Here is a 26,273-nt window from a genome sequence, read left to right on the forward strand (position 1 = left end):
CAACGAGCATTATACCAAGGCGAGGCAAGTCTTCGGATACAAGCGGAGGCAATGTGCGTCTCACTCAGGAAATATGCACTTGACTTGACTAGGGCCAACCAAAAAGGATGACAGACAGTCAGACTGAATGAAGGGAGCAAACAAAGCGCGTAAGCTCTTCAGCTCGCTTCAAAGCCGGTGTAGGCGGACAGACAGACTAACACCCGAGCCAGGGTTCTCGAGAAGAAGATCGCGGGTTGGGACTGAAAATCCAGGGTTCATTCGCTGCGTCTACAGAGCGTGGCTGCCCAAGCGAATCTACGCGAGACTGGGCGCGAGGCGGAACGGCATGTTCGCTCCAGCAAGGAGGACGGTCGCCCTAGTGCAATCTCGCTTGGTCTTTTGCTCGCAATCAACCATTGGATGGAATTCAGACGAACTCCGAAAGAGGACACAGTACCGCTGAGTCCGTAAATGGACTCCGGCGATGTCACTGTCCGCTTGTCTGTTCGACGCAAAGGAAATGGAAAAAGCAAAGAAAAATGGAGAACGTCGATCCTGGGGCCCACAAGATGGCGTCACATCGCGTCTGTTTTGAAATCGGAAATGCAACAGCGCCAGAAGGGCGGTGTCTTCTCGTACGTATCAGAGCCATTTCCCTGTCATCCAAGCTGGGATGGTTACGCATGGACCTCTCTGAGTTGTGCATAGCCAGAGTGCGCGTTATCAACATTAAATCGTCGGAATGACATCCGGGCAAAGATCCCGCCCTCTCTCTCTCTTTACACTTGCTGTTCCCTTTTCTCCAGCCGTCCTTCCTCGACAACGGTCGCCGCGAGTAGCTGCCTTTTCTTCATCGTTCGACTGGCCACAGATCAAGCGGACATCGATACACGCGCAAGGGCTCTGGCACGATCTCACCCAACGCATTCGCCGGCCATTATTTTGTCTTTGAATTTGGCTCTCAACGCCCACTCCACACCCACCCTACGCAACATCACAAAGCACCACGGGTGGCATCAACGGCATCATGGCGGAATCCAATCCAGGCGCCGCTTTTGCGCCTGATGCTTATGCCAACGCCTTTGTCCCTGGCAAGCCTCGCGATACAACCAACCTCGTCCAGCAACGACTTCGCAAAGCCAAACTCTTCAACGAGGAGCTCGCAGACTATTTCGCGGCTCGTCGTGAGCTTGAGGAGTCCTACCTCAAGCAGCTTCAAAAGATCGCCAAACGCAACTTCCTCTCCGACCCTTCCTCCATCCCACCTGGCTATGCACCGGTCTACGAGCGACTCATCCAGGAGCTCGCAGAGGTGGCCAGCGCCCACGGCGAATTGGAGAAGCGCATTGCCGAAGATTGTGAAGCTCCCATTCGCAATGCAAGCTCCAAGGGCGAATGGGGCCGTATCAAGGATCACGACGACTCTCTTGCCAACACCTTGAGGGAACTCAACTCGCTCGAATCACAGCTTCAAAAGGATCACAAGAAGCTCGAAGCCGCTTCTTCCAAAAAGGCGTCTCAAGCCAATGCAAAGGTGCAAGAGACCGAACGAGCTATCGCTCAAACGATGGACATCTGGCAGACCGAAGCGCCCTTTGCTTTCGAGGCTTACCAGCGCATCGATGCGCAACGCCTCGAGTTGCTCAAGGAGACCGTCGCCAAGTTCGAGACGGCGCAAAGCGATGCTGCTCAGCGCATCATGTCGAGTTCCGAAAAGACCATGCAGGAGTGCCTCACCTTTGATACCCAGGCCGACATGCAGGACTTTATTCTCAAAAATGGCTCGGCTGGTGCAACTGCTTCGTCCTCAGCGCGCAATGGAAGGTCGACAGCAGCCTCGCGTCCCACGACCGCGACTACCCCAGCAGGACTCAACCGCCAATCATCCATCGCCAGTCGCAGCATCAGTAGTCGCACCGGTGGAGACTCCTCCGCCCGCGGCCGCACCAACGGTGGTGGTATGGGCGAGTTTGGTGCGTCCACTGCTTCTATCCACTCGGCGGACCGCACCATGGGCAGCACGCAAGACAACACCCCAAGCAAGTCGGCTGGCTCCACCCTCAAGAACGCATTCAGCCGATTTGGGCGCGGACGTTCCAACAAGGACTCGTCCAACACACAGACCATCTACGGCGGCCTGCCCGACGAGCCTGCTGATTCGTCCTTCTCGTCGTCGATCAACCGAAGGGGAACGCTGCGACAGAACTCGACAGCACAAGGGGGCGGCTCATCATCACGCAACCCTGCTACGTTGACTGCAGGCGACGACTCGATCGACTCGATGGCTCCCGGCTCGGGCGGAGGCTTGATGGCGCCGCTCACGCCCTCGACCATACCAGCGAGGAGCAACTCGACGTCTGTCCCAGCTATCGTACCACCTTCGTCCACAGCTTCCGCTACGCCACTCGTTGACTCGGAAGGTTACTCGATCCCTCCGCCCGATCGCAAGCCTTGGGAGACGTCGGCTGGTGCGGGTGGAGGACTGGATGCTGGTGCCGCAGGCGCTAGTGCGGCTGCCGGATCTTCTTTGCTCGACGACGACAATGACGACTCTCGAGACACTTTCGACAGCTCGCTCAACAACCGTGTCAGCACCATGAACATCAGCAGCCAGCCTATCACCGAAGACGCATCCAAGGACAAGGCGGCGCTCGAACGCATGAAGTCGACGCTGCTCACCACAGGACCCCCCTCTCGCCGCGGCACCACGCGACGCGATCGAAGGGACGTGCGCAACACGACGTACAATCCTGCCTTAGGCGCTGTGGGGTCCAGCGGCGACGAGAACCGGTTAAGCCAGTTCGGTGCATTAACCGCATCGCCGCAGACGAGCGGGCCCAGTTCGCCCTCACCGTTCGGCACGCAGAGCACGTTCACGGGCACGGCGGGCGTGGGGCGACACCGCACGCAGAGCATCGCGTCGGTCGCTTCGTCGACGACCAACAACAATCCGTTCGAGAACAGCTCCACCTCGTCTCCCATCAAGGCGAGCTTGAGCGAGAGGGTCAACGTTATCTTTGTCGGGCGGGAGATTTCCAAAGTCATGGTTGTGGGTGAGCTCAGTGTTGCCGTTGGAGCAGGATTAGCCGCGGCGGCCAGTGGCAAGCCCCTGCACATCCGCATCGAGGCGTTTGAGCAGTTGGAGAAGGCGGCTCCCAATCCGGCGCTTCTGAAGCCTGTCCCAGGGGGAACCACGCCCGGCGAGTATTTGCTGGACGTCAAGACACTGCTCGAGCAAGGCGCGGGCTCCGGACTGCCTGGAAGCGGCTCGCAAGCGGTGGTGCTCAAGTATCAGGTGCACATCTCGGAGGCGCGCAAGTCGGAATACGTGCCGTTGCAGCTGCATGCGCAGTGGCGATGCGAGCCGCACCAGACGTCGTTTTTGATGACGTATACGCCCAACTCGTCCTGTCGCTTCTCTGCCACCGATTCCACGCCGGCTGTGCTGCAAGACCTCCAATTCGCCGTGTCGATCCAACCGTCGAGCGTAAGCAACATCATGTCCAAGCCCACGGCCACGTTTGTCTCGGAGACCAAATCGCTGTTTTGGAAGATCAACGACAACCTCTCGCTCGCCAGTGGGGCGGATCAAGTGCACAAGCTGCTGGCGAGATGCCAGATCGAAGGCGCACAGACCGTGCCATCGCCCGTGCATCTCAAGTGGAAGATCCTGGGCAGCACCGTGTCGTCGTTGGGCATCTCGACCGTCGGCGAAGAGGGCGGCAAGATCGAAGAGGTCGTCAGGCAGTGTGTCGCCGGCAAGTTTATCGCTTCGCCGTAACTTTAATTAGTTAGCAAAGCACGCAGTCGTCGCTGCACTTAACCTAACGTTAGCTGCTCAGTGCGTGCGTCTGATGGAATTCAGTGTCACCTCTACCTCTGTGCTCATATGGTTGTGTCAGACCCAAATTGATTCGTGTCTGAGTCGCACTGCAGTTTGGCACAATCGTCCTCTGCACTTGTTTACAATAGAATGTGAAAAAAATACGAAATGTGTATTGAAACAACCATCGTACATTGCTTAGAGCGTTGTGAGCGATCGCCAACAGTGCAGAACGGAAACCCACCACATGGCAGCGCCATCCATCCTGACGATCCGTCTTGTCGCTGCCAGACGCTCAGTTGCTCTCGGGCTCCAAAGTGGTACCGCGACGGACGGTGCCCCAACCGACCAACCTCCAGTGCTTGTCGATTCGCCTCGAGAGGGCGATTTTCTCGCCGACCTCGGTACACGCCGGGCTGGTGAGGAAGATCTTGGCCAAGTCAGCCTTAACGCTCATCACCCTGCCGCCCGTGCTGGTGGAGCCAATGTTGACCATGAGCACCTCGTTCTTGGCGAGCTTCTGCACCTTGGTCTGCTTCTTGTCGTCCGACTTGACGCCGAGCAGGCGGCGGAGTAAGAAGTAGTTGATCTCGAGCTCGGTGTAGATCGCGGGCAGCTGGCCCACTGCACCGAGCACCTGACCCACCAGACGATCGGCACGGCACAGCGTGGGGTCGATCTTGGTTCCCACGCCGATCAAACCACCGGGAACAGCGAATTGCAAGTCGTTGTGTTCGGCAAGCAACGACTCGACACGCGAGAAGATGGGCTTGCAGTGGATCTTGCCCTCGTTGTCCTTGGTCACGATACCCGGGCGCACCTCAATCTCCTGTCCCATCTTGAGCACTCCGGACAAGATCGAGCCACCAGCAACACCGCCGCGCAGCTCCTCCACCTCGGCACCGGGCTTGTTGACGTCGAACGATCGGATCACAATCAGGCGTGGTGGCGATGTGAAATCGCGAACGGGCACGGGCACGCGCTTGACAATGTACTCGTTGACCGCGTCGATGTTGTACTTGAGCTGCGCCGAGATGGGCACGATCGGTGCGCCATCCGCCACGGTTCCCTTGACAAAGTTGATGATCGACTTCCAGTGCTCCTCTGCGGCCTGTTCGCGGATCAGGTCGACCTTGTTCTGCAGGATGATGATGTGCTGGAGCTTCATGATTTCGACAGCGGCCAAGTGCTCCGAGGTCTGGGGTTGGGGACACGACTCGTTACCGGCAATCAAGAGCAATGCAGCGTCCATGACAGCAGCACCGTTCAACATGGTGGCCATGAGAATGTCGTGACCGGGACAGTCGACAAAGGAAACGTGACGAAGCAGGTTCATCTTGCCGCTGCAACCAGGAACCTCGCAGTCCGGGTGATCCTCCTTGTCCGAGGGATATGACCTGTAGCACTGTGGACGCGGGCACTCTTCGCTCTCACACTTGTAGATCTTGGCGTTGGCGTATCCGAGCTTGATGGTAATGTTTCGCACCAGCTCGTTCTTGAATCGAACCGTCTGCACACCCGAGATGGCCTTGACCACTGTCGATTTACCGTGCGCTACATGGCCGATGGTTCCGATGTTGATGGTGGCCTGTTTGGCGATGACTTCGGGGCTGAGCGGGTTGAGGCTGCTGTAGTCGATGCTGACCGCCTGCAGGTCTTTTGTGATCTGCTGAACGTCGCCGTTCGAGGCAACTGCTGCTGCCATTTTTGGTATAGATGTCGTCCGACGGAGCGTCGAGCGGTTGGACAAAGGTCTGTGTGTTGGAGGTGGAAACCCTTGGTGCTACCTGGAAAGTCCCGCTGCTGTCGATGAGACTAGGACTTCGCGCGCGAGATGTGCGAGGATGCGATTGAAGAAAGGACCGATGAACCGATACAGGAAGCGTAGAATTGATCCGTAGCAGAAACCGAGTAATTCCTACACTACGAGTTGAGCGTCAGATATTGTCGTCGGATGATACGTATGCCGAGACCTGCCGCTTTGTTGAGAGTGACAAGGGATGCAATGCAAGTAGGGATGAGAGGGGGTTGGTGGTGAGCAAGAAGAAAGTGTGACTGCGGAGACGGCTGAGATCACACACACACACAGACACTTTTGTCTGTTCGCTGATTTTGACTCTGAGTTTGACTGAGCTGCTGAGAGAGAGTTGCAATTTCCAAGCGCAAAGGAGGGAAGAAAAAGGAAGAAAGTCGTCCGTATCGCTCGCTGTCGTAGCTCACAGTCTATAAGGCGAAAAACTCAACAGAGCAACAACGAATCGCACGCGCACTTGAACCAGCGAGTCATTTTTTCTTCTTAAACTGAGGTCGCACGACTGCCAGTATGTCGCAATTCCGTACGAGTGGATAGGATTGGCCATCGTCGCCTTTTTGGACGTCGCTGAGAAGAACGAGCAAGTGCACGTCAGAAGCCACACGTCCAAGCTTGGCCTGGACATCAAATTGTGGACCCTCTCATGCTCCCATCCGGGACTAGCCTGGCAATGCGTTCCTTCGGCTGCTGGCTCTTGTCGCAGTCGTCAACAGCGCTTCGTATCACCGCACGAACGCATTCTCTGCATCAAAAAATCAGTCTAATATCATATCCATTGCGTTTGACCGGACCAACACAACAGACACTGTAGAAGTTTTGCGCGTGTAGGGAGCTCGCGCTACCATCTAGTGGTGAGCCTCGACCTTGACATCAGCAGCCGCTTCCCGGAGGTAAGCGTTGACGTCGCCACCCTCAGTCAGAGCACCCTCGGACGACGAAGAAGCGACGGCTTCGGCGTGGTCGGGCTCAGCGGCAGCGTAGGTCTCGAGCTGCGAAGAGAGCTCCGACGACGACGGAACAGCGGGGGCCTGGGGAGCAGCGGGGGTCTGGAACTCGCGGACATGGCCCTTGTGAGAGTCAGCGGCCTATACGAATCATCATTGTTCACAAGAAGCGGGAAGGATGTCAGCCTGGAGTTGTTCTTGTAGAGTAAAAAGTGTTAATGGCGCTGTGATCTGTGCGCTCCGGTCGCCTTCAAACTCACCTTAGGGGGAGCCTTGTAGCCCTTGAGCTCTTTGACGTAGAGCTCCTGGACAAAGTCTGTCGCGTTTCAAGAAACCATATTTCAATCCAGAGATGATGGTGCGATGGAAGAGGGTCAGCCGACTGGAGTCTTTGCGGATTATGGCTGAGTTGGGAAGGATGGGTCAATGCGCACCCTTGGAAGCAACGGCGGAGCTGGACAGAGCTCGGATCTGCGATCGCGAGGCAGATCGGACCTGTACACATCAATCAAAGAGCAAAACGTTGTAATGCGGCGTTGTCGTCAGTTGCATTGTTTCTGAGGGCGAAGTTGAGCTTTGTCGGCAAAGACGGCTGAAAGTCGGTCCTAATTGCTGGCGTCGCTGGGAGTGGCGAGGATACGTACAGCGCCGAAGGTGGAGCGGGCGACGAGCTGAGCGAAGACCATTTTGTATGAAAAGTACAGATGGGTGACGAAGGGTTTGGTGATGAGGGGGGTGGTAGTGATCAATCACGACGACGACGCACAACAAAGTTGGACTGCAGGCAACTCGCCTGGCGGATCCGGTCGAGGGCTCAAGCCAAGCAGCTCCTGCACCGCCGTCTGCTGCCTCGGTTTCGCAGACCAGCTTGCAGCCTGCGACGAAATTCTCGAAATTCCCATTTGTGCTTGTCCAAACGGTTCCGAGCGAGCCCGTAACGACTTAACATCCTCTCTCAACATAGCGATCATCACGAGCAAGGGATCTCTCGTGCGAGCGCGCTTTCCATGCGCAGTTTGCTGCAAATCGGCGCTGAATGACGTTCGTTGATCCGTGCTCTCTGAGGTGCTCAACACAAGGCTCGGAATGCTCCACTTACGGGCCGTTACCTGCTCAGCTCGCTTTGATCCGTTCGATCCCCGTGCGACCCCTACCTTTCTTCACAACCACAGCATCCTTCGCACCATCTTCTGCCACTACAATGTCTCTCCTCCGCATCTCGACTTCTTCGCTCGCCCGCGTCTCCAAGGCTCCCACCTTCGCCATGGCTACTCGAGGCTACGCCGACGGCCCCACCGACAAGGCTGGTGCCACCGCTTCCTCCCAAGGCTGGAGCAAGCGCGAACAGGTAAGAGCGACTTCCTCGGACCTTACTTGCTTTGCAAAGTGATAGTGTTGGCTGATTATTCTTCTTGTTGCTGAACGTGTACTCGCAGGCCCAAGAGAACCAGTACGTTCAGCAGGCCGAAAAGGAGAAGCTCGCAAAGCTCAGGGACTCGATCAAGAAGCAGCGCGAGCACCTTGATGAGGTACGTAGTCATTGACACGCAAGTACAGAGCACAGCTTCCATGGCGAGAAAATTGACCCCTTCAACGCTTTCCTTTCCGGACAGGTCGAGAGCCAGCTCAACAACCTCGAGAAGAAGTAAGCTTTTTTTTCCAATATCGTCACTATAACACCGCTCACGACAATAACAACACAGCACAGTGCCATTTCCATGGTCATTTCAAATGAAAGCAGACATGTCTCTAGGCAGCCTCGCGCTCCGCCAGCATGTGCTGCCAATCTGCTGCATCCGGATCAACCTCTCCAGTCTCGTCTGCGTCTATCTCCATCACCTGCTCTTCCTCTGCCAGATCCGTCTCTACCGGCGCAGCTACGGCATTGGTACAACTAACGACCGCACCCCTCTCCTCCAAGTAAGCAGCGTACTTCCGCAGCGCATCGAGATTTGGACTCTCGACGCGGCTGTACGCGGTCTCGCTGAGCTGAGCCTTTTTGAAAGTGTCGATGTTGCCGATCAAAAAGAGCGCACCCTGAGCTCGCGTGAGTGCCACATTGAGTCGTCGACCGTCTGCCAAAAAGCCCACATAGCCCTGTGCGTTGGTGCGAACGGTCGAGAAGAGGATAACTTTCTTCTCCCGCCCCTCAAAGCCGTCAACTGTATGAATGTCGATGCAGCCCAACTCGGACGAGCGTGTCTCGAGCACACCGGCAGCCTGCTTGCGTGCTGGTGACGCTTCATTGTGCAGCATCTTTTCCAGCAATATCTGCTGGCCCGCGTATGGGGTCACGATGCCGATATCGTCTCCCGTCATCTCGGGGTTTCGACGTAGCAGGTCTGCCACAACGTCGACGACAATGCGTGCCTCTGAAACGTTGCACAGCGACGTCGAGTTCTCCGCTTTAGTCTCGCGGCCCTTGTGATCGATGAAGCAGAGCCGGTGGACATCCTTTTCGGAAGTACTGCCGGGAGAAGGCCAGTAGCTCGATGCCACTGGTGGAATGAGCTCGGTGCCCTTTCCATTCTCCAGGGCACCGTCGTAAAACGTCCTGTTGGGAAATTCGGCGAGGCTGGGATGCATGCGGAACTGCACATTGAGCATGGTTGAGGGAATGCTGCTCTCGCTCTCAATGAGTCGCTCGAACAGACTGCGCGAAAGCCCGCCCTGCTTGGCTTCGACGCTCGTCACCACGGGAGGCAGCTGCTTGTGGTCGCCAATGATGGACAAGTGCCTGCACCCCTTCATCAACGGCACGAGCGAGACTGGCTCGGTCGCCATGGACGCCTCGTCGAAGAAGACGACAGGAAGATCAATCATGTCGAGTTCGGGAGAGCCGGCCGCGATCGCTGAGCCGCAAATCACATCGGCACTGTTGAGGATCTCGCCGCGAATGGAGGCACGTAGGAAAAAGTAGGTCGCCTTGAGACGGCTGAGCTGCTTCTTGATCGCCTCGTACTCTTCCGAAGCCGTACCACCCTGCGGCTGCGCGGCTTCGAGCTCCTCTTCACGCTCCGCCATGATATCTTGCCAGCTCTGAGCCTCCCTTGGAGCCAAGACGGCCTCAGCGCCATCTTCCACCTCGTCTCGCATTGTCGATGCTGTGCCCGTGCTGGAACCGCCCATTCGACCCAGTTCGTACTCGCTCTTGAGCCTGTCGAGCGTGTCGAGGCGCTTCTTGATCTGGTCGAGACGCGGCTTGGCTGGATGACGCAAGAAGTAGGCGTCGAGCGTGTACTCATCGATGCCTGCTCTGGCACGAGCTGAGGGGCCGATGCGCACCACGCGCAGGCCTTCTTTGATGCACCCGTCCGCCAGGTTGTCGACAGCTACGTTGGTGTGCGCCGCCAGCATGATGGGATGCGGCACTTGGAAGTCTTGCTTGAGCAGCTTGATGGCCGTTACAATGGTGCGCGTCTTGCCCGTGCCTGGTGGGCCCTGGATCAGAGAGATGCGCTCACGCAGCATCATGGCCACCGCCTGTGTCTGGGAGCGATTCAGCTCTGGCAGCGGATCGCCGTCAATGACGACGGGGTTTGGGCGGGCGAAGCGGTCGTACCAGCTCTGGACGCGGGCATCTTCCCAGAATGCGCCTCTCGTCACTCGATCCGCCGGAGGTTCAATGCCAAGGATGACATCGCTCAGACGAGTGCCTGACAGGATGTACTGAAAGCGAGAGCCGTAGTGGGTCTCGATGTGCTCGACATCGTGTTCCAGCGCTTCCAGAGCTGACTTGATGCGCTCAAAAGTGAGATCGTTGAAGCCGTAATCGAGACGCCAAGAAGGGCAAGATACAAGATCGACGTCTTCATCTTTTTCGTCGAACTTAAGGCGAATGTACGAGCGCTGTCGCTCGACCACCTCGGCTTCGATGACAAAGTCGTCGTGTAGGGGAGATTCCGGATCATCGCTTGTCGGGGAAGGAGGCGCAGGGGACGGCATGATCGTAACCTTGTCTCCTGCGCGGAAGAGTGTGCGGGGTAGAGGCTCGGCGGCGTCGAGCTTGAAGACAGCGACGCGTTTGCCAAAGTGGCGCTTGCTGTCGTCCTGCCAATACGCTTGGAGTCCGTCTATCGCAATACCCTCTTCGATCAGCTTGTCGATGGGAGCCTTGCGCCTCTCTGCGATAGCAGCGAGCTCCTGGGTGCGCTCGTGATTGAGCAGCTCGGCCCATTTCTCGCGATACAGCCGGGCCTGCTGGCGTATGGGCTCGCGCTCAGCATTGCGTGAGAGGAGTTGCGCAGCCTTTTCCTTGCTGATGCGAAGGGATCGGTCGTCCATCTTGCGCTCTGCTGTGCGTCGCGCTTTTACAGCCACTTTACTTTCCTCTCCTCTGACCATAGAGGCTGAGGCTCTTCTGCGCTGCAATGGAGGAGAAGCTGAGCCAGTGCGATGGGCTGGTTGGAGGGCAGTAACGGCGCCGCCGCAGCGTTTCCTCCAGTCAAAGCGGTCTGGGTGCGCAACATAGGCATCTCTGTAGAGGTCTTGTGGGCGGGATGGCCCAAAGGGCCAGCGCATGGCTGCTAGCTGACGATCGAGGGCTTCCAGAGATTGATCCTGAATCTGGTTTGAGCGAGCGGACGAACTGTTCCACCATTGTGGCTGCGTAGCTTTGCTTGCGTCGGTGAAGTCGGTCGTGCGAGCGCTCCGCGCTGTTGCCTTGTTGCGACTGCGTGCAGAGCTGAACGACCTTCGAGCGAGCCTCCTATCAGCGGATGCGGCCTCCTTATCTGGATCAGTGGCCAATACAGTCCTGCTGCTGCTGCGGCTGTTGTCCAGGAAGCTGTGGCCAGACTGTGAGCTCGAGTGAGCGGACCGTGCGGATGTCGAGGGCAGTCTAGATGGCCCTGCGATGCAGAACAGCTCTTGACGTGGGAGTTTGCTGGACCCTTTGACGAGCCCGGAAGCCCGTGAGCTGGATGTCACCGCATGTCGTGCAATCGCGTAAGAAGCTTGGCCGAAGCGTGAGACGGGAATGATGTAGAGGGCAGCAGTGAGCTGTAAGCGATCGACTTGCTCGGCTGACAAAAGCCTTGCAAATGATCTTTGTCGAGAGAAAGGCGGCTCGATGGATAGGCGACAAGCGTAGTGATGAGGTTGGGGATGGAGATGGAGCAATTAGAAATCAGATTGCTCGTGTGGCACAGGGTCTTGTAATGTCAGAGCTACGTGGGTTGAGTGACACGCTGCGGCGAGGCAAATCCTCACCGCTGGATTTCTGTAATTTGAGCTCGTGCAGCGACAGACGCATTTGGTTGTCAGAATTCCCTCAGACAGAGCTTCCTTTTTCGCCTTTCCAACTGCAGACGCGTCAATTTGCGCGTTGGCCAACTCTACAGCTCGGGCGAGACATGCTACCCTGATCAGGGCAGAGCCAAGGTATTGCGATCGGATTCGTTTAGTCATTTGCAGTACGGCAGCAACGGTTTCCATGACAGAGAACAGAAGCGACAGGAGGTGGCGTGAACACGAAATCAGGCGTTCGAGATGCCGATGCGGTCACCGGTGCGAACCATGGTCTCGAGGCCCTGTTTCGAATTGTCGAGCAGATCCTGGTCCCACTCAATCTTGGCCTCGGGAGGGAAGACGGCGATGTTGGTCGAGCCGCCGTAGGCATAGAAGCCGCATTCGTCGCCGCGCTGAACTGAAGATCCTTGGTTGGCGTTCGTCCAGGCAATGGAGCCGACCAGCATGGCACCGATAGCGACGAAGGCCACGGGAATCGAAGGGCCAGCCTCTCCCTTAGGTGTCCAGTTCAGCACAAGCACGTCCCTTCGATTGCCGGAGAAGACGTCAAAGTCGGCATTGACGGCTTGTGGCTGCACAAAGGGGAGAGCCACGTGTCCGGTGCGAAACGAGAAGAAGGCAATCCCAAAACAGGCCAAGTTAGTCCGACAGCATAACAGGCATTACCAACGTTCAAAAAAAAGGAGCGCAAAAAGGAGGCACAAGAAATGGCCGCAAATTTCAGAAAGAGGGCAAAGACAAGCCTCCGACGATCCCAGCGTTCACTCACGTTGACTGTAAAGTACTCGCCCGCAATGTGTTTGGTCGGCCCACACACGGCGGGCCCCACAGGATGGTGGAAGCGGTGGTAATCGGCGGGTGCAAGGCGGAAGATGGCAATGGAGCTGCCCGGTGGGAAGCATCGGTCGGCCAGGTTGGTGTCGCCAATGAGTCGGTTCAACGTGAAGCCGTCGCCCTTGATCCAGAACTTGGTCGCTTCGGCCACATCGCTGAACACGGTCAGCCTGCAATCCGCACACGACGAGACCACCGACGCATTCTCTGGCTCGGCGATGGGTCTCAGTCCCGGTTTCAGCTTGCGGTAGAAGAACGAGTTGAAGTTGGGATACTGCGACGGGTCGGGCTGGACCAGCTCGTCGAGGTTGATAGAGTAGGTATTGATGAAGCTCTGAATGTGCTCCAGCACCGCCTGAGGATTTGACTCGTCGTCGTACACCTTGCCCTGACGTACCGAGACCGTCCTGAGCAGGTCTTCCACCGACTTGTAGCGCAGGAAGGATTGCTCCTTGCTCTTGTAGAAGAGAAGGTGCATTCCCACGCGCACATAGATGGGCATGCTCTCAAAGATCCTTTGCCCCTGCTGTCCCCGAATGGCGACGTAGTTGCCCATGTGGTAGCTCGCAAATAGACGGTCCATGGTCGATTCCAGGCTGCCGGGGAAAAAGCGGCCCCACCAGCTGGAATGCTTCTGCACCGAGACAGGAGCAGGCGTGATGGCCGTGTGTTCCGAGGTGCCTGGCAGCAGCTGATCGCCCGTCTCGTGCATCGGCCCCGACGAGACGAGGTGCTCCAGCACCAACGCCATCGACTCGTGCTCCTGGCCGTGGTCTAGACTGGGATTAGACGACATGGTGAGAAAGGTTGTAGGTATATGCAAATGCGAAGCGGGATGGTGGTGCAAGACCAGTTTCTAAGACCGTCAGCATGAAAGTCCTGATCACGTTGTAGCTCCGCAAAGGTGCTTGGACCACCATCACCTACGCCTCGCCTCCCCCTGCCACTAACCGCCGGTTCAGTCTCAGGGGTCCAAGAACGCGTATGACGCTGCCAGACACGGCTTACTGCATGACCGCCTCGTCTCCGTCTGCATAAGGAATATATTTGTTAGGCCGACAAAATCCAACTACCTGTTGAATAACAACGTCTTCTCAGGAAAAACAGCGTGCCCAAAACGCCGTTCTCGGATCAAACCCTTGCAGAAGAAGAGCACGGGCCAAGTGACGGACAACCCCTTGCGATCGACATGAATTCATTCACAGATCTTCCAGCGTTGTTTCTGGAAGCAAATTGGCTCCTGACAGGAAGAGCGACCGCCTACGAGCCTTGGATGGATTGCAGAGCTGGCAAAGGCGCGAGTGACGCTTAGAGAGAGAGAGAGAGAGAGAGAGAGAGAGAGAATGAAGACGAGGGAAAGCATGAATGGTCCTCGCGTCTGCATCTTCGCGTTGTCAAGAAGCTGCTGATGCCCGGCTGTGCACCGCGACACGCCTTACGCCAGATGAACGATAGGACGACGCTTGTTGCTCGGACCCTGCAGCGAGCAAGAGTCTATCGCAGTGTGATGCACTCCAAGAGACGACGACGACCGACGTTGCTCTGTCCGCGTACAGGCTGCTCATTCAGGTTTTGGACGATATGCGATTCGCCTCAGCTGGACAGCGCGATGGTGTCTCGCTCCTAGAGCGAGCTCTTCACTGCGAGAGAGGAAAGAGTCTCGACACACACCGACCAGCCCGCAGCCGAAAGCCACAGACGGCAAACTAAGTCAAGGCAAAGGCAGACGGGCATTCGCGCAGACAGCATAGAGAGGGAGAGAGCGCCTACGCTGTGAGAAACTTCGTGCTCGCTCAAAGCATAGCTGGCGCGTCCTTCTGACTGGTCTGCTGCCTCACTTTTTGAGTCCTGGTCGAGCGAGTTGCTGAATGACAGGTCTACTGCCACAAAAAAGAAAAACATTCGCTGACTGGCGAGAGAGACTCGCTCCAGTTTTGGCTGGCTGCTCTCAATCAAAACCCCTCTGCCAAATTTCGTCGCCCACCAAAACCCCCCCTTCCGCCAATCCTCCGCCAACTCTCACGCTCACCACACACACGCACCCTCTCATACACAGGTGAGCATATTCAATTCTGGCCAACACCCTGTACAGCGCCAGTGCAAAGACGCGTCAAGACGTGACTATCCCCCCCTATGCCATCGTCAGATGCCATACAACATTGTCCCACCCATTCGACGCCATCGTTCGCCGCGATTCTGGTCGCGATCACGTCGCATGCGATCGCCACCCCATCCAACTTCCATCCATCCATCCACTGCCGCTCAGCGCCAATTGTGCCGAGGGACGTGCGAAAGCTTGGCTGAGGGGCGACTGGCAGGCACTAGTACCTAGTACGAGACGACAGAGCATGCGACGAGCGTCACCTGGATGCCACTGGGCGCAAATGTGCTCGTCACGATCAGCGTCAGGGTAGCCAGACACTCCCATCATTGCGATGCTCTGCTGCTTTGTGCCGGCTCAACTTTGGCAGGCGCGGGCAGGGACGCGTCTCGCCGTCGCGTCTTGGCTGTGTTGGAAATTCCATTTCTTCTCGACATCGACGATTGCCATCGTCTGCGAACCCACAGAATGCTTGCTGGCTGGCCGTGGATCACCAATGCCAAACTGTATACTGACGTTGACTTCCTCTCTCGCCCCTCCACTTAAACCTTGCTTCTCTTTCACGAATCTGCTCTCCATCATCGCCTTCCCCGCACACCATCCTCATTTCGTCGTCACCCGCAAACGCCACTCGCACACAGACCACTCGTCAAGATGGCCAAAGCAGACACCAAGACAAAGTCGTCGACCTCGACGCAGAAGCGCACCACCAAGTCCAAGAAGGACCCCGCTGCCCCCAAGCGCCCGCTCTCGGCATACATGTTCTTCTCGCAGGACCACCGTGAGCGCGTCAAGCAGGCCAACCCCGAGGCTGGATTCGGCGACGTCGGCCGCCTCCTCGGTGCCAAGTGGAAGGAGATGTCGGATGCCGAGAAGAAGCCGTACAACGACATGGCCAACCGCGACAAGGCACGTGCCGAGGCCGAGAAGGCTGCCTACAACAAGCGCCGATGATCTGCGCGCGCAGCATCTTTTGCTCAAATATGATATCCCCCCTTCTCCTCGTTCCCCTTGGTGAAGGGGCGTTCCTGGCTCTCGTCCGTCTCGTGTACCGCTTCTCACTCCCCTAACTCTTGGTCGTGTCGGACGGTCGATGCGGTATGTCCAGTCGCCGCGCTCGTATTCCGCACTTGTACTTTTTTGTGTTCGTCTTTTGTCGTTCGCGCTCTCGATTCTTCCTGAACAGAGATGTTTTTCCACCTTGCTCTGATGTCCGCGTGCGCAGGAGTGAGACGATGATGATACTTTGGAGGGCCGAGTCGAGTAGACGGCCCATGCTCAGTTCCGCGCCGCTTCGAACGAATCAGAGCATGATGATACTGATGCGAATTGTAGCGGTGGGTGGCTCAGCTTGTTACATGGTCTTGGCGCCGAGAACGCTCATGATCTCCTCGTAGACGGTGAAGACGATACCGCCCGAAAGCACGAGTCGAGCGAGACGCGGCGTGGCACCGCGCCAGAAGGCGAGGATACCCTCTTCGCGCAGTGTGACGGCGGCACAGTTGAACGTGTTGCGGTACTTTGTGCGTGCTTCGAGCGTTTGCATTCGGGTCTTGATGACACTGTGAAGGGCGAAAGAGAGAGGCAGGCAGGGGGGAGGGTGGGAGGGAGGTGGGTCAGTGCTGAGTGTGAGGGGCTGACAGGTGAGGAGTGGGCAGGGGGGAACTTACTCCAAAGGCATGGTTGCGTCTATAGGTGCGACGCATCGCGGGTGGAAAGAGGAAGAGAGTGTCAGTCTCAAATCTGCCAAGCTATGTCCAAAAGTGCAGGTTGTACTCACAGACAGTGACGATACCAGCGACGGCGCCGATACCAAACGTGATGCCACCCGGCAGCGACTGACCCGGGCGCGCGCTACCGCTGACAAAGTTCTTCAACGTCGAATACGTTCCGAACCGCACCGCCGAGTTGGCACCCTGCCTCAGCATCACGGGGAACAGACCTCTGTAAATCCCTCTGATCCCCTCCTCCTTCACAATAGCCGCGGTACCCGGAATCAACCCCTTGGGATACTTGGGCACTGCGCGCTTGCCGTCGTCGATCAGCTTGGTCTTGATGGTCTCGCTCGGGGTCACTGCAAAGATGGCCTCCATCATGCCCGCGCCCAGTCCGGCCAACAAGGAGCGAGGACCGGACAGCTTGCCGTTCTCGTCCTTGAGCATCGTCTTGAAGTGGTCGTAGCTGAGGAAGCGCACGCCGGCCTTGATCGCGTTGCCCGTGACGAGGGCGCCGCAGCCAGAGTAGAGCCCGATGAAGCCGTCCTTGGCGATGGTGTTGCGCACGATTGTGATCGGGCCCGGTGCCTTCTCACCCGCTTTCGCTGCGAACTGGGAGACGGTCTTGGTGTATTCGATGGGGTAAGTCGTGAATCCCTCGACGGCGCCCGCGGTGGTTCCGGCTATGAGCGAGTACAGTGGCTTGTCCTGGCGCTGCGCCGTCTGTGTTGGCATGGCTGCAGCCTTTTTGGGGCCCGGAGCGACATCCTTGATGGTAGCATACGTCTGAGAGGCTGCTTCCGAGATGGAAGACGAGGCGGACGATGCGGTGCTGCTCATGATGAAATGCTGTGCTCGTTGCGGGTGGATCGGAGCGGTGAGAGCGGCGACGACAACGACGGCGACAAGGTGCTCAAAAAGTCTCTACGATGTATACGATGAGATCCTTGGACGTCGAAGTGGAAGAGACGGTGTGGTCCAGCAAGGGAGGTGGGTGGAGATGAAGACGGACGTTATCCGATCAAGAGACAGGTTGCTGACTCGTGCAGTCTTGGAAGAGTTGACGTCGGCTTTGCTGCAGCTTACTGTCCGCTTTTTGCAGCTTTCAACCATCGCTTGTTCACATCGCAAAATAGGTATGTTAGACCGACATTGACCTTGTAGCCGAGATTTTCCACCCATATACACGTGACGCCATGCAGAGCCTTCGAAATCAGCCTTCTCAGACGACCAAGACCACCATCTCTTGCGCATTGCCCTAGGCTTCTCGTCCTTCACGACCTATCACCAATTCAGTACCCTCGCTCGCATCATCCTGTCAAGGCTGCCACTACATCACAACAGGCCTTTCTCCAATTATACTCTGGAGCCATCGCTCTTCGCCTGACCGCAAAGACCAAGCCCTTCCATCGACTGAGCATAACCAAGGCGCTCTTGGCAATTCCATTGCTGCTCTTCCACCTAGATTAACACCACACACAGCCATTCGCCTACAATGGTGTACATCAAAGACTGGCCCGAATTCCAACAACGTAGCATCAAGCTGTACCAGCAAAACCCACACAAGACGCGCTACCTGCTCAAATTCCGCCCGTCCACGCACAGCTTGACGCTCAAGGTGACCGATGACACCACCACGATCAAGTACCGAACGCGATCCTCGGCGATCCTGGGAAGATTGGAGATCTTCAACAAGGCAATGACGTATGCGATGGCTGGATCGAGGCAGCCGTTGGCGGATGCCAATCCTGAGCCCGTTGCGGCAGCGGCAGCGACAGCGACAGCAGCGACAGCAGACGGATCAGCAACAACACCAGGGGGATCAGCGGCGGCGTCAGCGGCAAATGGAACACCGGCAGCAGGCGCAGCAGCGTCAGATAAGAAGAAGAAAAAGAAGAAAGGTAAAAAGTAGTACCGCTAGCACTCGATCGCCTTGTATCGCGGCGTTGCATCGCATGCTCCCCAGGCCGTGTGCGCAGTCGACGCCGCATCAGACAGACTCATACGAGATCGCACTTCGACCACCCTGGGCCGCCTCATTCACGTAGCAGCACGCTTCTTGACCCAACGCAACACCACACAATGCATCTGTAACGAAAAATTCCTTTCCTCGCTTGCATGTCAGCGTCAATCGCGCAAATCCAGCCCGGACACCAATCCCGCCTGAAACGGCAGATCCTTGACCGTTGTCCTGTTCCTCTGACTCAGCCTTAGGTAGCGATACAGCAGGCTGCCGGCATCTTTGAGCACAATGTAAAGACCCGCGCCGACCGCGTTTCTGAACCACACGGGGTCGAGATCGTCGTATCTCGAGCCGTAGCCGAGCGCCGTAAGCTGCTGCGCGACCTTCCTGTCCACCTCGCCTGTGCCGGGGGATTCAGGCGGGTCGAGCAGTGGCAGCTGGCCGCGGAAGAGCGAACCGATTGGCGAAGGTGCTAAGCTCGACGCGGTGGTCTTTGAGGAAGAAGCGGGCGAGGACTTGGTCGTGTAGAAAGATCGCAAGATCGACGTTGAGGAGGAGGTGGAAAAGTGTAGGTGGTTCATGCCCAGAAAGCGCGCGAGCAGCGGCGAGAAGCGTGCAAAGTGGCCCAGGAGACGACCCATGAGGTTGGCGATGAACGGCAGACTGAGCGCACCCAGACACAGACGAGCGAACGAGTGATGCGTGACATAGACCGTCTGTGTAGCACCATCGTCTGCCCCTCCATCGCCGTTTCCACCCCGCTGTGTAGCTACAGGGCCACCGACACCGTCCGGCATGGGTTCCGCACCCAGCGCCGCATCGCCATCCACCAAGTAGCTGTGTGGCTCGCCGACGATGATCACTCTGCGTCGATTGCGTCCTGCGCCCGTCGTCCTTGTGGTTGAGTTGGCGCTTCGCCTGCTGCCGTAGAATGGGTGCAGCACGGCGCGGTACACTTTGCGTTTGAGTGCGAGGTAGAAGATGCGCACCCATGGAGCAAGGAGCGCGGTCAGCGCCGGTCCTGGAGGATAGGCACGGGCATTGGTGATGCTGGATTCAAAGTAGCGCTCCAGCAGACGACCATGTGCTGCTGAAGCAGTGACCATGGACATGTTGGTGAGCGGCAAGGCGACCAGTGTCGGCACCCAGGTCATGGCATTCTCGAAGATGTTCAGCCTCGAAGCGATCAGAGCAAACGGAATGAGTGGAATGTCGATCCAGTAATGCCATGGCCAGGGAGAAGCTAGTGCTCTTCGCGCAGCATCCTTACCCAAGAACATGCGCATGGCCACGCTGCCATATGCTGTGCATGCGACCAGCACCGACCCTCCGAGAATGGCCACAGCACCAATGGGCTCAACGCGCATGAGGAGCTTGTCGAAAAAGTCAAAGACTCGGAGCAGCGTGGTCTTGTTGTTGACGAGCACGTAGGGAGCTTTACACTGCGGACAAGTGACTTGGTCTTCGAGAGGATGGTTTCGCTTGCTCTGTTCGATCCACCGAAGCAGGCAACTCTCGTGAGCTACAAGGGTGCAGTTGCAAGGATGAACGAATCGTTTGGGTCTCGTGGTGGATGTAGCGGAGGACGCCACTTCGGACGCTGCTCCAGACGCGGATGGATTCGAAGTGGGAAGAGAATCCTCATCGTCGTCGGAACAGATCCAGCATGTTTTGGATCTCAAGTCGCGGACGGTGACCACTCGCTCGTTGGGATCAGCATGTGCGCTCGACGGAGCAAAACGGGGCGGCAAGTCGTTTGGGAATCTGTACACGCGGGCCGATCCATCGACGTTGGTGTAGCTGGCTGGGGCGCCGTTCGTTTGTGGGATCCCACGTGAGGAAGCTGGTGGAGATGGAATGAGGTCGTTCTCGAGTCGAGCAACGTTGTCACCGGCTGTCGAAGTGGAAGGAGAGGTGCGTGGTCTTGAGCCTGAGGCGTTGCTCTGGTCTCCTTCGCGGTCAGTCATGTTGAAAACGGTTGCTCGGAAGATGGAAGCGCCTGCTCTTTCGGTCCGCGCTGCACAGAGATGGAGAGTGATGAAGTGGAACAAAGGGAAAGGTTGGTAACCCGCGTGTGACATCGACGAGCTCGAGTCTGTCGCCGTGCGTGAATTGACACGCCATCCTCCACATCAACCAGAAAAAAAAGCAAGGCAGAGCAGCTCAGTATGGGTCCAACTCAGCGTACTGCGCATCTAGTAACAGAGGACTGCGCAGCCTGTTCTTCTCACGAAGATAATTCAGGGTCCTGACCTTCTCCTCCTTCCAACCTCAACGATCCTCTTTCCTAGCACCACAACGCACACTATGTCGCTACTGGAAGAGCCGTCCAAAGATAGCTGGGATCTCAAGGCCTATCGCATCGATATCCCCGCGCATGCCGGTCCCAACCAGTTCGCCTCTTCATCCATACAACAGCAGCAAGACAAGACCGACGCCGAGAAAGAGAACGACGAAGGCGGATTCTTCTACATCCCCAACTTCATCACCGAGGACGAGGAGCGCTTCCTCACCGAAGCCATCCTTTCCGCACCAAAACCAAAATGGAAAGTGCTGCAGAACAGAAGGCTGCAGGAATGGGGCGGGCAGATGCTCGCCAAGAACAACACATTGATGCCGCAACCCATGCCTGACTTTTTCACCACCTATCCGGACCTCATCACTCGGCTGCGCAAAACCGGCGCGTTTGATGAATCGAAGCATGGCGAACCGAACCATTGCCTCGTGAACGAATACCTTGCTGGACAGGGAATCATGCCGCACGAAGACGGACCTGCCTACTTTCCTGCCGTGGCCACCATCAGCTTGGGATCGCACACTCTTCTCGATGTCTACAGATACGTCGACGAGGATCTGCAGAGAGACTTTGAAGAACGAATGAAGGAGCATGACGATAAAGTCTCCAACGTCAACAACTCCGAGGCAACTTGTGAAGCAGATCCGACCAAATCCAAGATCGTACCAAAAGAGAGGGTGGAAGGCAACGTCAAGATTGTACGCGGTGCGAGGGCAAGAGAGCCGAATCCGGTCTTCTCCATCTTGCAAGAGCCGAGATCGCTGCTCATCACCACGGGCGCCGTCTACAAGTCGTATCTGCATGGCATCGCTGAAAGAGAGGTTGACACGGGTGCTCAGCTGGCACACGTAGTCAACGCGGCTTTGCTGGATGATGCGCAGCTGCGAAGCAAGGTGGAAAGGGCCAAGTCTCGAAGCGGTGACGTCAAGACCGGAACGACGGACGACGAGGCAAAGGATGAAGGGCTGTCAAGAAGAACGCGATTGAGTCTCACATTCCGGGACGTTGAAAAGGTCAGCAAGGGCGTAGCAGCGATGATGGCCTACTTGCAAGGCGGTAAAAAGTAGTAGTCCCGAATGACATAGATTCAGAAGTACTGTAGCAAGAGGTGAAAGAGAATCGCGGGTGTGTGTGTGTGACGGTGCGACTTAGTGTGATGTGATACGAGACCCGATGGCAAACGTCGTTGCTGCATGGATGATGTCGAGCACCACTTTTGCTTCATCCAAGGTTCTCGGGCTGTAGACGAGGCAGTACGTTGGTGGAAGACCAATGGCTTTTGTGACCCTTGCGTTCGAGTCTATCGGCAGTGAGCTCTTCGTCCACCAACGCGCAGACGTGATGCCGTCGGGTCGCAAATGCACTAGCCAAGCCGGCCACCCAAGCCAGAACCCTGAATAGGACGGGAATCCAGCAAGCGAATGTAGCTCGCCCCAGCCTTGCTCCACTAACAAAGCAGCGTCGTGAGGATGCAGCGTCAAGTGCATGCTCCCGTCGTCGGACCATGCCGATTGTGCCGACTGGTCGGAAGAGGCTTGGCAGTGGAGGTGCGCAAACTCGCCTCGGACCGAGGACAAGAAGCGACGAGAGAGGGAAGAGGGGAACAGGGCCGAACGTGTCGATCGAGAGACTTGGTCGCTGCCGGTGACAAGCGTGTGTGAAATAGCAAAGAGAGCTGTCGAGTGTGTTTCGATCTTGCTGGGACCGATTCGCAGATGTGACGGCTGAGAATCGGCTTGTTGCTGCAGAGTGGATAAAACGTACCGAATCGCTTCTCGAGCCTGCTCCTTTGCTTCTGAATCGTCTTGCTGCTCAGCAGCTTTGGAGTCGCCGCAGAATTGAGTGAGCTGTCGATGAGGGATGACACCTGCCGTCACCGGAGCTGGACCTTGTCTCTGCGGCAGAGCAGCCCCGGTCGACAGCTTCTGTTTACTACCAGAACGGGATGCCTCCTTGGGGTAGAAGCGCCTCACGAGCTTACTACTCGTCCAAGCGCTTGAAAGCGAGAGAGGCCATAGCACAAAGTAGTGCAGGGACCATCCTAGAATGTTCTTTGGCAGCGGACCTCCAGGCAGCGAGACAAACAGTCGATAGTCGATCCAAAGGCTCGAGGCGATGCGCGAGATGAAGTACGATGCAAAGATGGATAGCGTCACTGGTGCTTTGCGATAAGTTGACACGATCGCCTGTACAGCGGAAGTGGATCGAGTTGTGTCCATGTTGCGACGTCGTTTGCGAGTGCTCGTACGACGAGATTTGATGGAAGTTCGAACGACTGTGCTTTGCTCCACTTTACACGACGACAATTTCACATTGCATAACCGCCGAAAATGTGTCGGTTGCAGCGCGCTTTATCAGGAAAAGAACACTTTCCGACACGCTTTCAACCAGACGCGTCAAAGGCTCCACGAAAGGGTTCTTCTCCTTTCCTTCTCACTCTCGCACTCACTGTTCCAGGGTTATGCCATGCTCGAGCTGTTGATCTAGACACAATGGAGGTATCAAGCTCAGCTTCCACTTCTCGACAAGCTCCTCGCCCCGCTCCAGCACCCAGCCACGACAACTCGAGAGACCGCGCACCCCCCACCAAGCGTCACCGCCGCCCAGACATCGTTGCGCCATCCTCACCATCCAAACCGAAACCTCGCCTCCAGCAGCGCGCCGCAGGATCAGCGCGACTTGTCGACAAGGAACAGGAAGCCCGGCGCGAAGCTTCCCTCCTCTCGTTTGCAGAAGCTCGTGCAAAGGCCTCCTCCAACTACTCTGCTGCCCAAGATGACACCAACTTTCACTATCCACCCGGTCATCCTGGCGATTCGAGTGCACGTGGGTTGCTAGAGCAGATCAAGAACCGTATGCATCAGCGTGCACCTAAGCACAGTACCTTTCTCCAGAAAGCCAAGCAGGTGCAGCAGTCTTTGCTGGACAAGCAACAACGCCATGCGCAACTGCAAAAGGCGAGAAATGAGGCCGAGAAGCGAGAGAGCTTCAGAAGCGCCGGGTTCGCAGATCAGCATGCGGAACCTTCGCGAGCCTCTTCAAGTCAATCACAGCCACAAAGCAAGGCTGCACCTGCCACGACACAGGGAGTATTCTCTCGAGCCAAGGAGCGCGTTGATGATGCCGAAGACGAGGAAGAGAATTCAGAATTGGAAGAAGGAGTGGATGAACTCGAGGCACGCCACAGCTCTTCACCGGGCAGTTGGAGCCGAGATGATGATCTTGCAATCGTCGAGAATCTGCGACCTGGTCCTCGTGCCATCCCTCCGAATCCAGAGGACCCCAAATGGGAATCCATGGAGCCTTTCTCCGGCCACCGATTGCGCGAACGCAAGCTCCCGCATTCGCAACTCAAAGAACACCTTCGTGGACGATACCACCTCCCGCCGTCTGTCCTCTACTCGGTGGCACGTCCCATGGATGGCTGCATACGTAGCGGTGAACGCCAAGTGCCCGTCGACGGTGATTGGATCGTTATAGCGACGATTGTCGAGAAGAGCGAGTTGCTCGTCACCAGAGGGTTTCGAACCGATGCGCCTGGTTCGCAGCAGAAAGCGCCTTCTCGTCCCAACTCAACTTCTGCCAACGCCTTGGACGACGATGCAGACCCACTGCTGTTTCGAAACGCATCCTCCGACGCCAACGGCAAGCTGCGACTCGATCTCGAACCAGGCAATCCTGACGCCTTTGCCGATCCTCGCAACACCACCAAGAGAGCCAACCGCAATGCAACCACCATCGACGACGAACACGAACGCATGCGTCAACAGACCAACCTCTCGAATCGATCACGCAAATTCGTCATCCTCAAACTCGTCGATCTCGGCGTCAACAGCTCCTCCACTGATGGCTCAGGCTCAGCCGGGCGCGGAGACAACTACCTCTCGCTCATCGCATACGAATCCGATCCCATCGACACCTCGATCATGCTACGCAACAACAACATCCGCTCGGACTTGTCCGAGTCGCTCTCGGCGACTGCTTCGTCGAGCAAGAAATGGATCAATGGGTCCAAGGGCGCATTCGAGATGCTCTACCAGCAGGCTGAGGGGACGGTGATCGCGGTGATGAACCCCAAGGTGATGCTGCCCTGGGCGGAGGGTGGAGTTGGGTCGAAAGAGTCCAAGATGCTGAGGCTCACTCCTAGGTCTGCGGAAGACTGCCTGGTTATCGGCCAGGCTGCGGACTACAAGAGGTGTTCGGCGATCAAGGCTAATGGTCAGAGATGTGGCAACTTTGTCGACATCAAGTCGCGCAAGCAGACGAGGACCAGTACGTGTGATTTCCATCTCAGTCGACACATGGATGAGCTGGCGAGAGGCAGGCCGGAGTTCGCTGCCAATTCCACATCCAGGTTTGGCGGCGGGGCAGGCGGGGCCAAACCAGTAGCCGGTCACGCTAGCAGCTCTGCTTTCCCTGGCCGCAAAACGGGCACCGGCTACGAAGACTCGGCGATCACCAATATCACCACCTCTTACAAGTCCAACAACACCAACAACCCGTTCGCGCGCGCCGCACTGGCGAAGAAACTCAACTCGTCCTACGGAAACGTCGCCGACGGCATGGACAACAACGGCGGCGCGGTGTACGTTTCGCAGTCCCCGCTCGTTTCCACTGCCGCCGCCGCCGCTCTCGACGCAGACGCGCACGTGCGTTCCTCGGATCCGAGCAGCTGGAAGTACGACGTGAGCGGGCGCTACGGGAGGGGGAATACCGAGAAGCAGAGTCGGCTGAAACGGCAGATCGAGGAGGAGCAGCTGATGCGCAAGATCGAGGCACGGTTCGCGCCGCCCTCTGCTTCCCCTGCAAGGACGCGGCGAGAGGGTGGAGAAGAGGCGGTAGAGGAGGGCAGGGAGAGGAGGGAGAGGAGGGACAAGGCGGAGGCAAAGGTCCTGCCCGTTCTGCCCAACGGGACGGCAGAGATGATCCATGCTGCGTACAGCACTCTCGATCAACGCAAACGGGTCGCTGCGGAGAAGCAGGCTGCCTTGGATGCCAAACGACGCAAGTACACCGGTGTTGTCCCTGCCTCCTCCTCCTCCGCCACACCCTCGTCCGCTGCAGAAGCCTCCAAGCTGCAATTCCTCAACCTCGGCCCGACCAAACGCACATCGCTCTCGGCCAACCTCCTCCCCATCACCGGTCTCCAGTCCAACACCCACACAGCCGAGCCCCGCAGTGGAGGCGATTCCAGAAGCAAGCTCCTCTCCCTGGCCACGGGCGCGAGCTCGACGCCAATCGCAACAGAACCCAGCTTGAAGATCAAGCGCTGCCATCGACCCAAGCTCAACCTACCGACGACCGAGACGAGCGAGTCCAACTTCAAGGTTGTAGGTGGCGAGTTGGTTCATTTGAACGATTTTGCCGATGATGGCTGGGAGGACGATCTTGAGCATGACCACAATCGCCAGTCGCAGCAGGATCAGCTCAAGGAACAAGAGGGACCGCAATCGAGCCTCAGCGAACGCATCATTCAACTGCACTCGCAGAACAGCCAGAACCAAGACGAGGACGATGATTCTGATCTCGAGATCATCTGATCCTGCACCACC

The 26,273-nt window shown here is 57.2% G+C and overlaps 13 protein-coding genes across 13 annotated transcripts; 6 read left to right on the top strand and 7 right to left on the bottom strand.

The window, feature by feature from the left end:
- Positions 1–1,009: 1,009 nt before the first annotated feature.
- On the top strand, positions 1,010–3,763 carry EX895_004892 (uncharacterized protein; the record flags this gene model as incomplete). The annotated part of the gene is made up of 1 exon (XM_029885486.1): positions 1,010–3,763. The coding sequence occupies one exon, from the start codon at positions 1,010–1,012 to the stop codon at positions 3,761–3,763; it is 2,754 nt and encodes a 917-aa protein (XP_029738052.1).
- Positions 3,764–4,100: 337 nt separating this feature from the next.
- EX895_004893 (uncharacterized protein) lies at positions 4,101–5,510 on the bottom strand (the record flags this gene model as incomplete). The annotated part of the gene is made up of 1 exon (XM_029885487.1): positions 4,101–5,510. The coding sequence occupies one exon, from the start codon at positions 5,508–5,510 to the stop codon at positions 4,101–4,103; it is 1,410 nt and encodes a 469-aa protein (XP_029738053.1).
- A 953-nt stretch (positions 5,511–6,463) lies between these two features.
- EX895_004894 (uncharacterized protein) lies at positions 6,464–7,248 on the bottom strand (the record flags this gene model as incomplete). The annotated part of the gene is made up of 4 exons (XM_029885488.1): positions 6,464–6,703; positions 6,823–6,878; positions 6,997–7,057; positions 7,207–7,248. The coding sequence occupies 4 exons, from the start codon at positions 7,246–7,248 to the stop codon at positions 6,464–6,466; spliced, it is 399 nt and encodes a 132-aa protein (XP_029738054.1).
- Positions 7,249–7,763: 515 nt separating this feature from the next.
- EX895_004895 (uncharacterized protein) lies at positions 7,764–8,211 on the top strand (the record flags this gene model as incomplete). Its single annotated transcript, XM_029885489.1, has 3 exons — positions 7,764–7,910; positions 7,999–8,091; positions 8,176–8,211. The coding sequence occupies 3 exons, from the start codon at positions 7,764–7,766 to the stop codon at positions 8,209–8,211; spliced, it is 276 nt and encodes a 91-aa protein (XP_029738055.1).
- Positions 8,212–8,311: 100 nt separating this feature from the next.
- EX895_004896 (uncharacterized protein) lies at positions 8,312–10,846 on the bottom strand (the record flags this gene model as incomplete). Its single annotated transcript, XM_029885490.1, has 1 exon — positions 8,312–10,846. One exon carries the CDS (start codon positions 10,844–10,846, stop codon positions 8,312–8,314), a length of 2,535 nt encoding a protein of 844 aa, XP_029738056.1.
- A 1,193-nt stretch (positions 10,847–12,039) lies between these two features.
- Positions 12,040–13,442, bottom strand: EX895_004897 (uncharacterized protein; the record flags this gene model as incomplete). The annotated part of the gene is made up of 2 exons (XM_029885491.1): positions 12,040–12,384; positions 12,582–13,442. The coding sequence occupies 2 exons, from the start codon at positions 13,440–13,442 to the stop codon at positions 12,040–12,042; spliced, it is 1,206 nt and encodes a 401-aa protein (XP_029738057.1).
- Positions 13,443–15,401: 1,959 nt separating this feature from the next.
- On the top strand, positions 15,402–15,701 carry EX895_004898 (uncharacterized protein; the record flags this gene model as incomplete). Its single annotated transcript, XM_029885492.1, has 1 exon — positions 15,402–15,701. One exon carries the CDS (start codon positions 15,402–15,404, stop codon positions 15,699–15,701), a length of 300 nt encoding a protein of 99 aa, XP_029738058.1.
- A 400-nt stretch (positions 15,702–16,101) lies between these two features.
- Positions 16,102–17,302, bottom strand: EX895_004899 (uncharacterized protein; the record flags this gene model as incomplete). Its single annotated transcript, XM_029885493.1, has 3 exons — positions 16,102–16,309; positions 16,418–16,436; positions 16,528–17,302. 3 exons carry the CDS (start codon positions 17,300–17,302, stop codon positions 16,102–16,104), a joined length of 1,002 nt encoding a protein of 333 aa, XP_029738059.1.
- A 655-nt stretch (positions 17,303–17,957) lies between these two features.
- EX895_004900 (uncharacterized protein) lies at positions 17,958–18,374 on the top strand (the record flags this gene model as incomplete). The annotated part of the gene is made up of 1 exon (XM_029885494.1): positions 17,958–18,374. One exon carries the CDS (start codon positions 17,958–17,960, stop codon positions 18,372–18,374), a length of 417 nt encoding a protein of 138 aa, XP_029738060.1.
- A 215-nt stretch (positions 18,375–18,589) lies between these two features.
- Positions 18,590–20,392, bottom strand: EX895_004901 (uncharacterized protein; the record flags this gene model as incomplete). The annotated part of the gene is made up of 1 exon (XM_029885495.1): positions 18,590–20,392. One exon carries the CDS (start codon positions 20,390–20,392, stop codon positions 18,590–18,592), a length of 1,803 nt encoding a protein of 600 aa, XP_029738061.1.
- A 340-nt stretch (positions 20,393–20,732) lies between these two features.
- Positions 20,733–21,788, top strand: EX895_004902 (uncharacterized protein; the record flags this gene model as incomplete). The annotated part of the gene is made up of 1 exon (XM_029885496.1): positions 20,733–21,788. The coding sequence occupies one exon, from the start codon at positions 20,733–20,735 to the stop codon at positions 21,786–21,788; it is 1,056 nt and encodes a 351-aa protein (XP_029738062.1).
- An 81-nt stretch (positions 21,789–21,869) lies between these two features.
- On the bottom strand, positions 21,870–22,940 carry EX895_004903 (uncharacterized protein; the record flags this gene model as incomplete). Its single annotated transcript, XM_029885497.1, has 1 exon — positions 21,870–22,940. One exon carries the CDS (start codon positions 22,938–22,940, stop codon positions 21,870–21,872), a length of 1,071 nt encoding a protein of 356 aa, XP_029738063.1.
- A 273-nt stretch (positions 22,941–23,213) lies between these two features.
- On the top strand, positions 23,214–26,261 carry EX895_004904 (uncharacterized protein; the record flags this gene model as incomplete). Its single annotated transcript, XM_029885498.1, has 1 exon — positions 23,214–26,261. One exon carries the CDS (start codon positions 23,214–23,216, stop codon positions 26,259–26,261), a length of 3,048 nt encoding a protein of 1,015 aa, XP_029738064.1.
- Between the last annotated feature and the right edge of the window lie 12 nt (positions 26,262–26,273).

The sequence above is a fragment of the Sporisorium graminicola genome, chromosome SGRAM_5 (assembly GCF_005498985.1).
Source record: "Sporisorium graminicola strain CBS 10092 chromosome SGRAM_5, whole genome shotgun sequence".
In the NCBI taxonomy this organism is placed as follows: Eukaryota; Fungi; Basidiomycota; class Ustilaginomycetes; order Ustilaginales; family Ustilaginaceae; genus Sporisorium; species Sporisorium graminicola.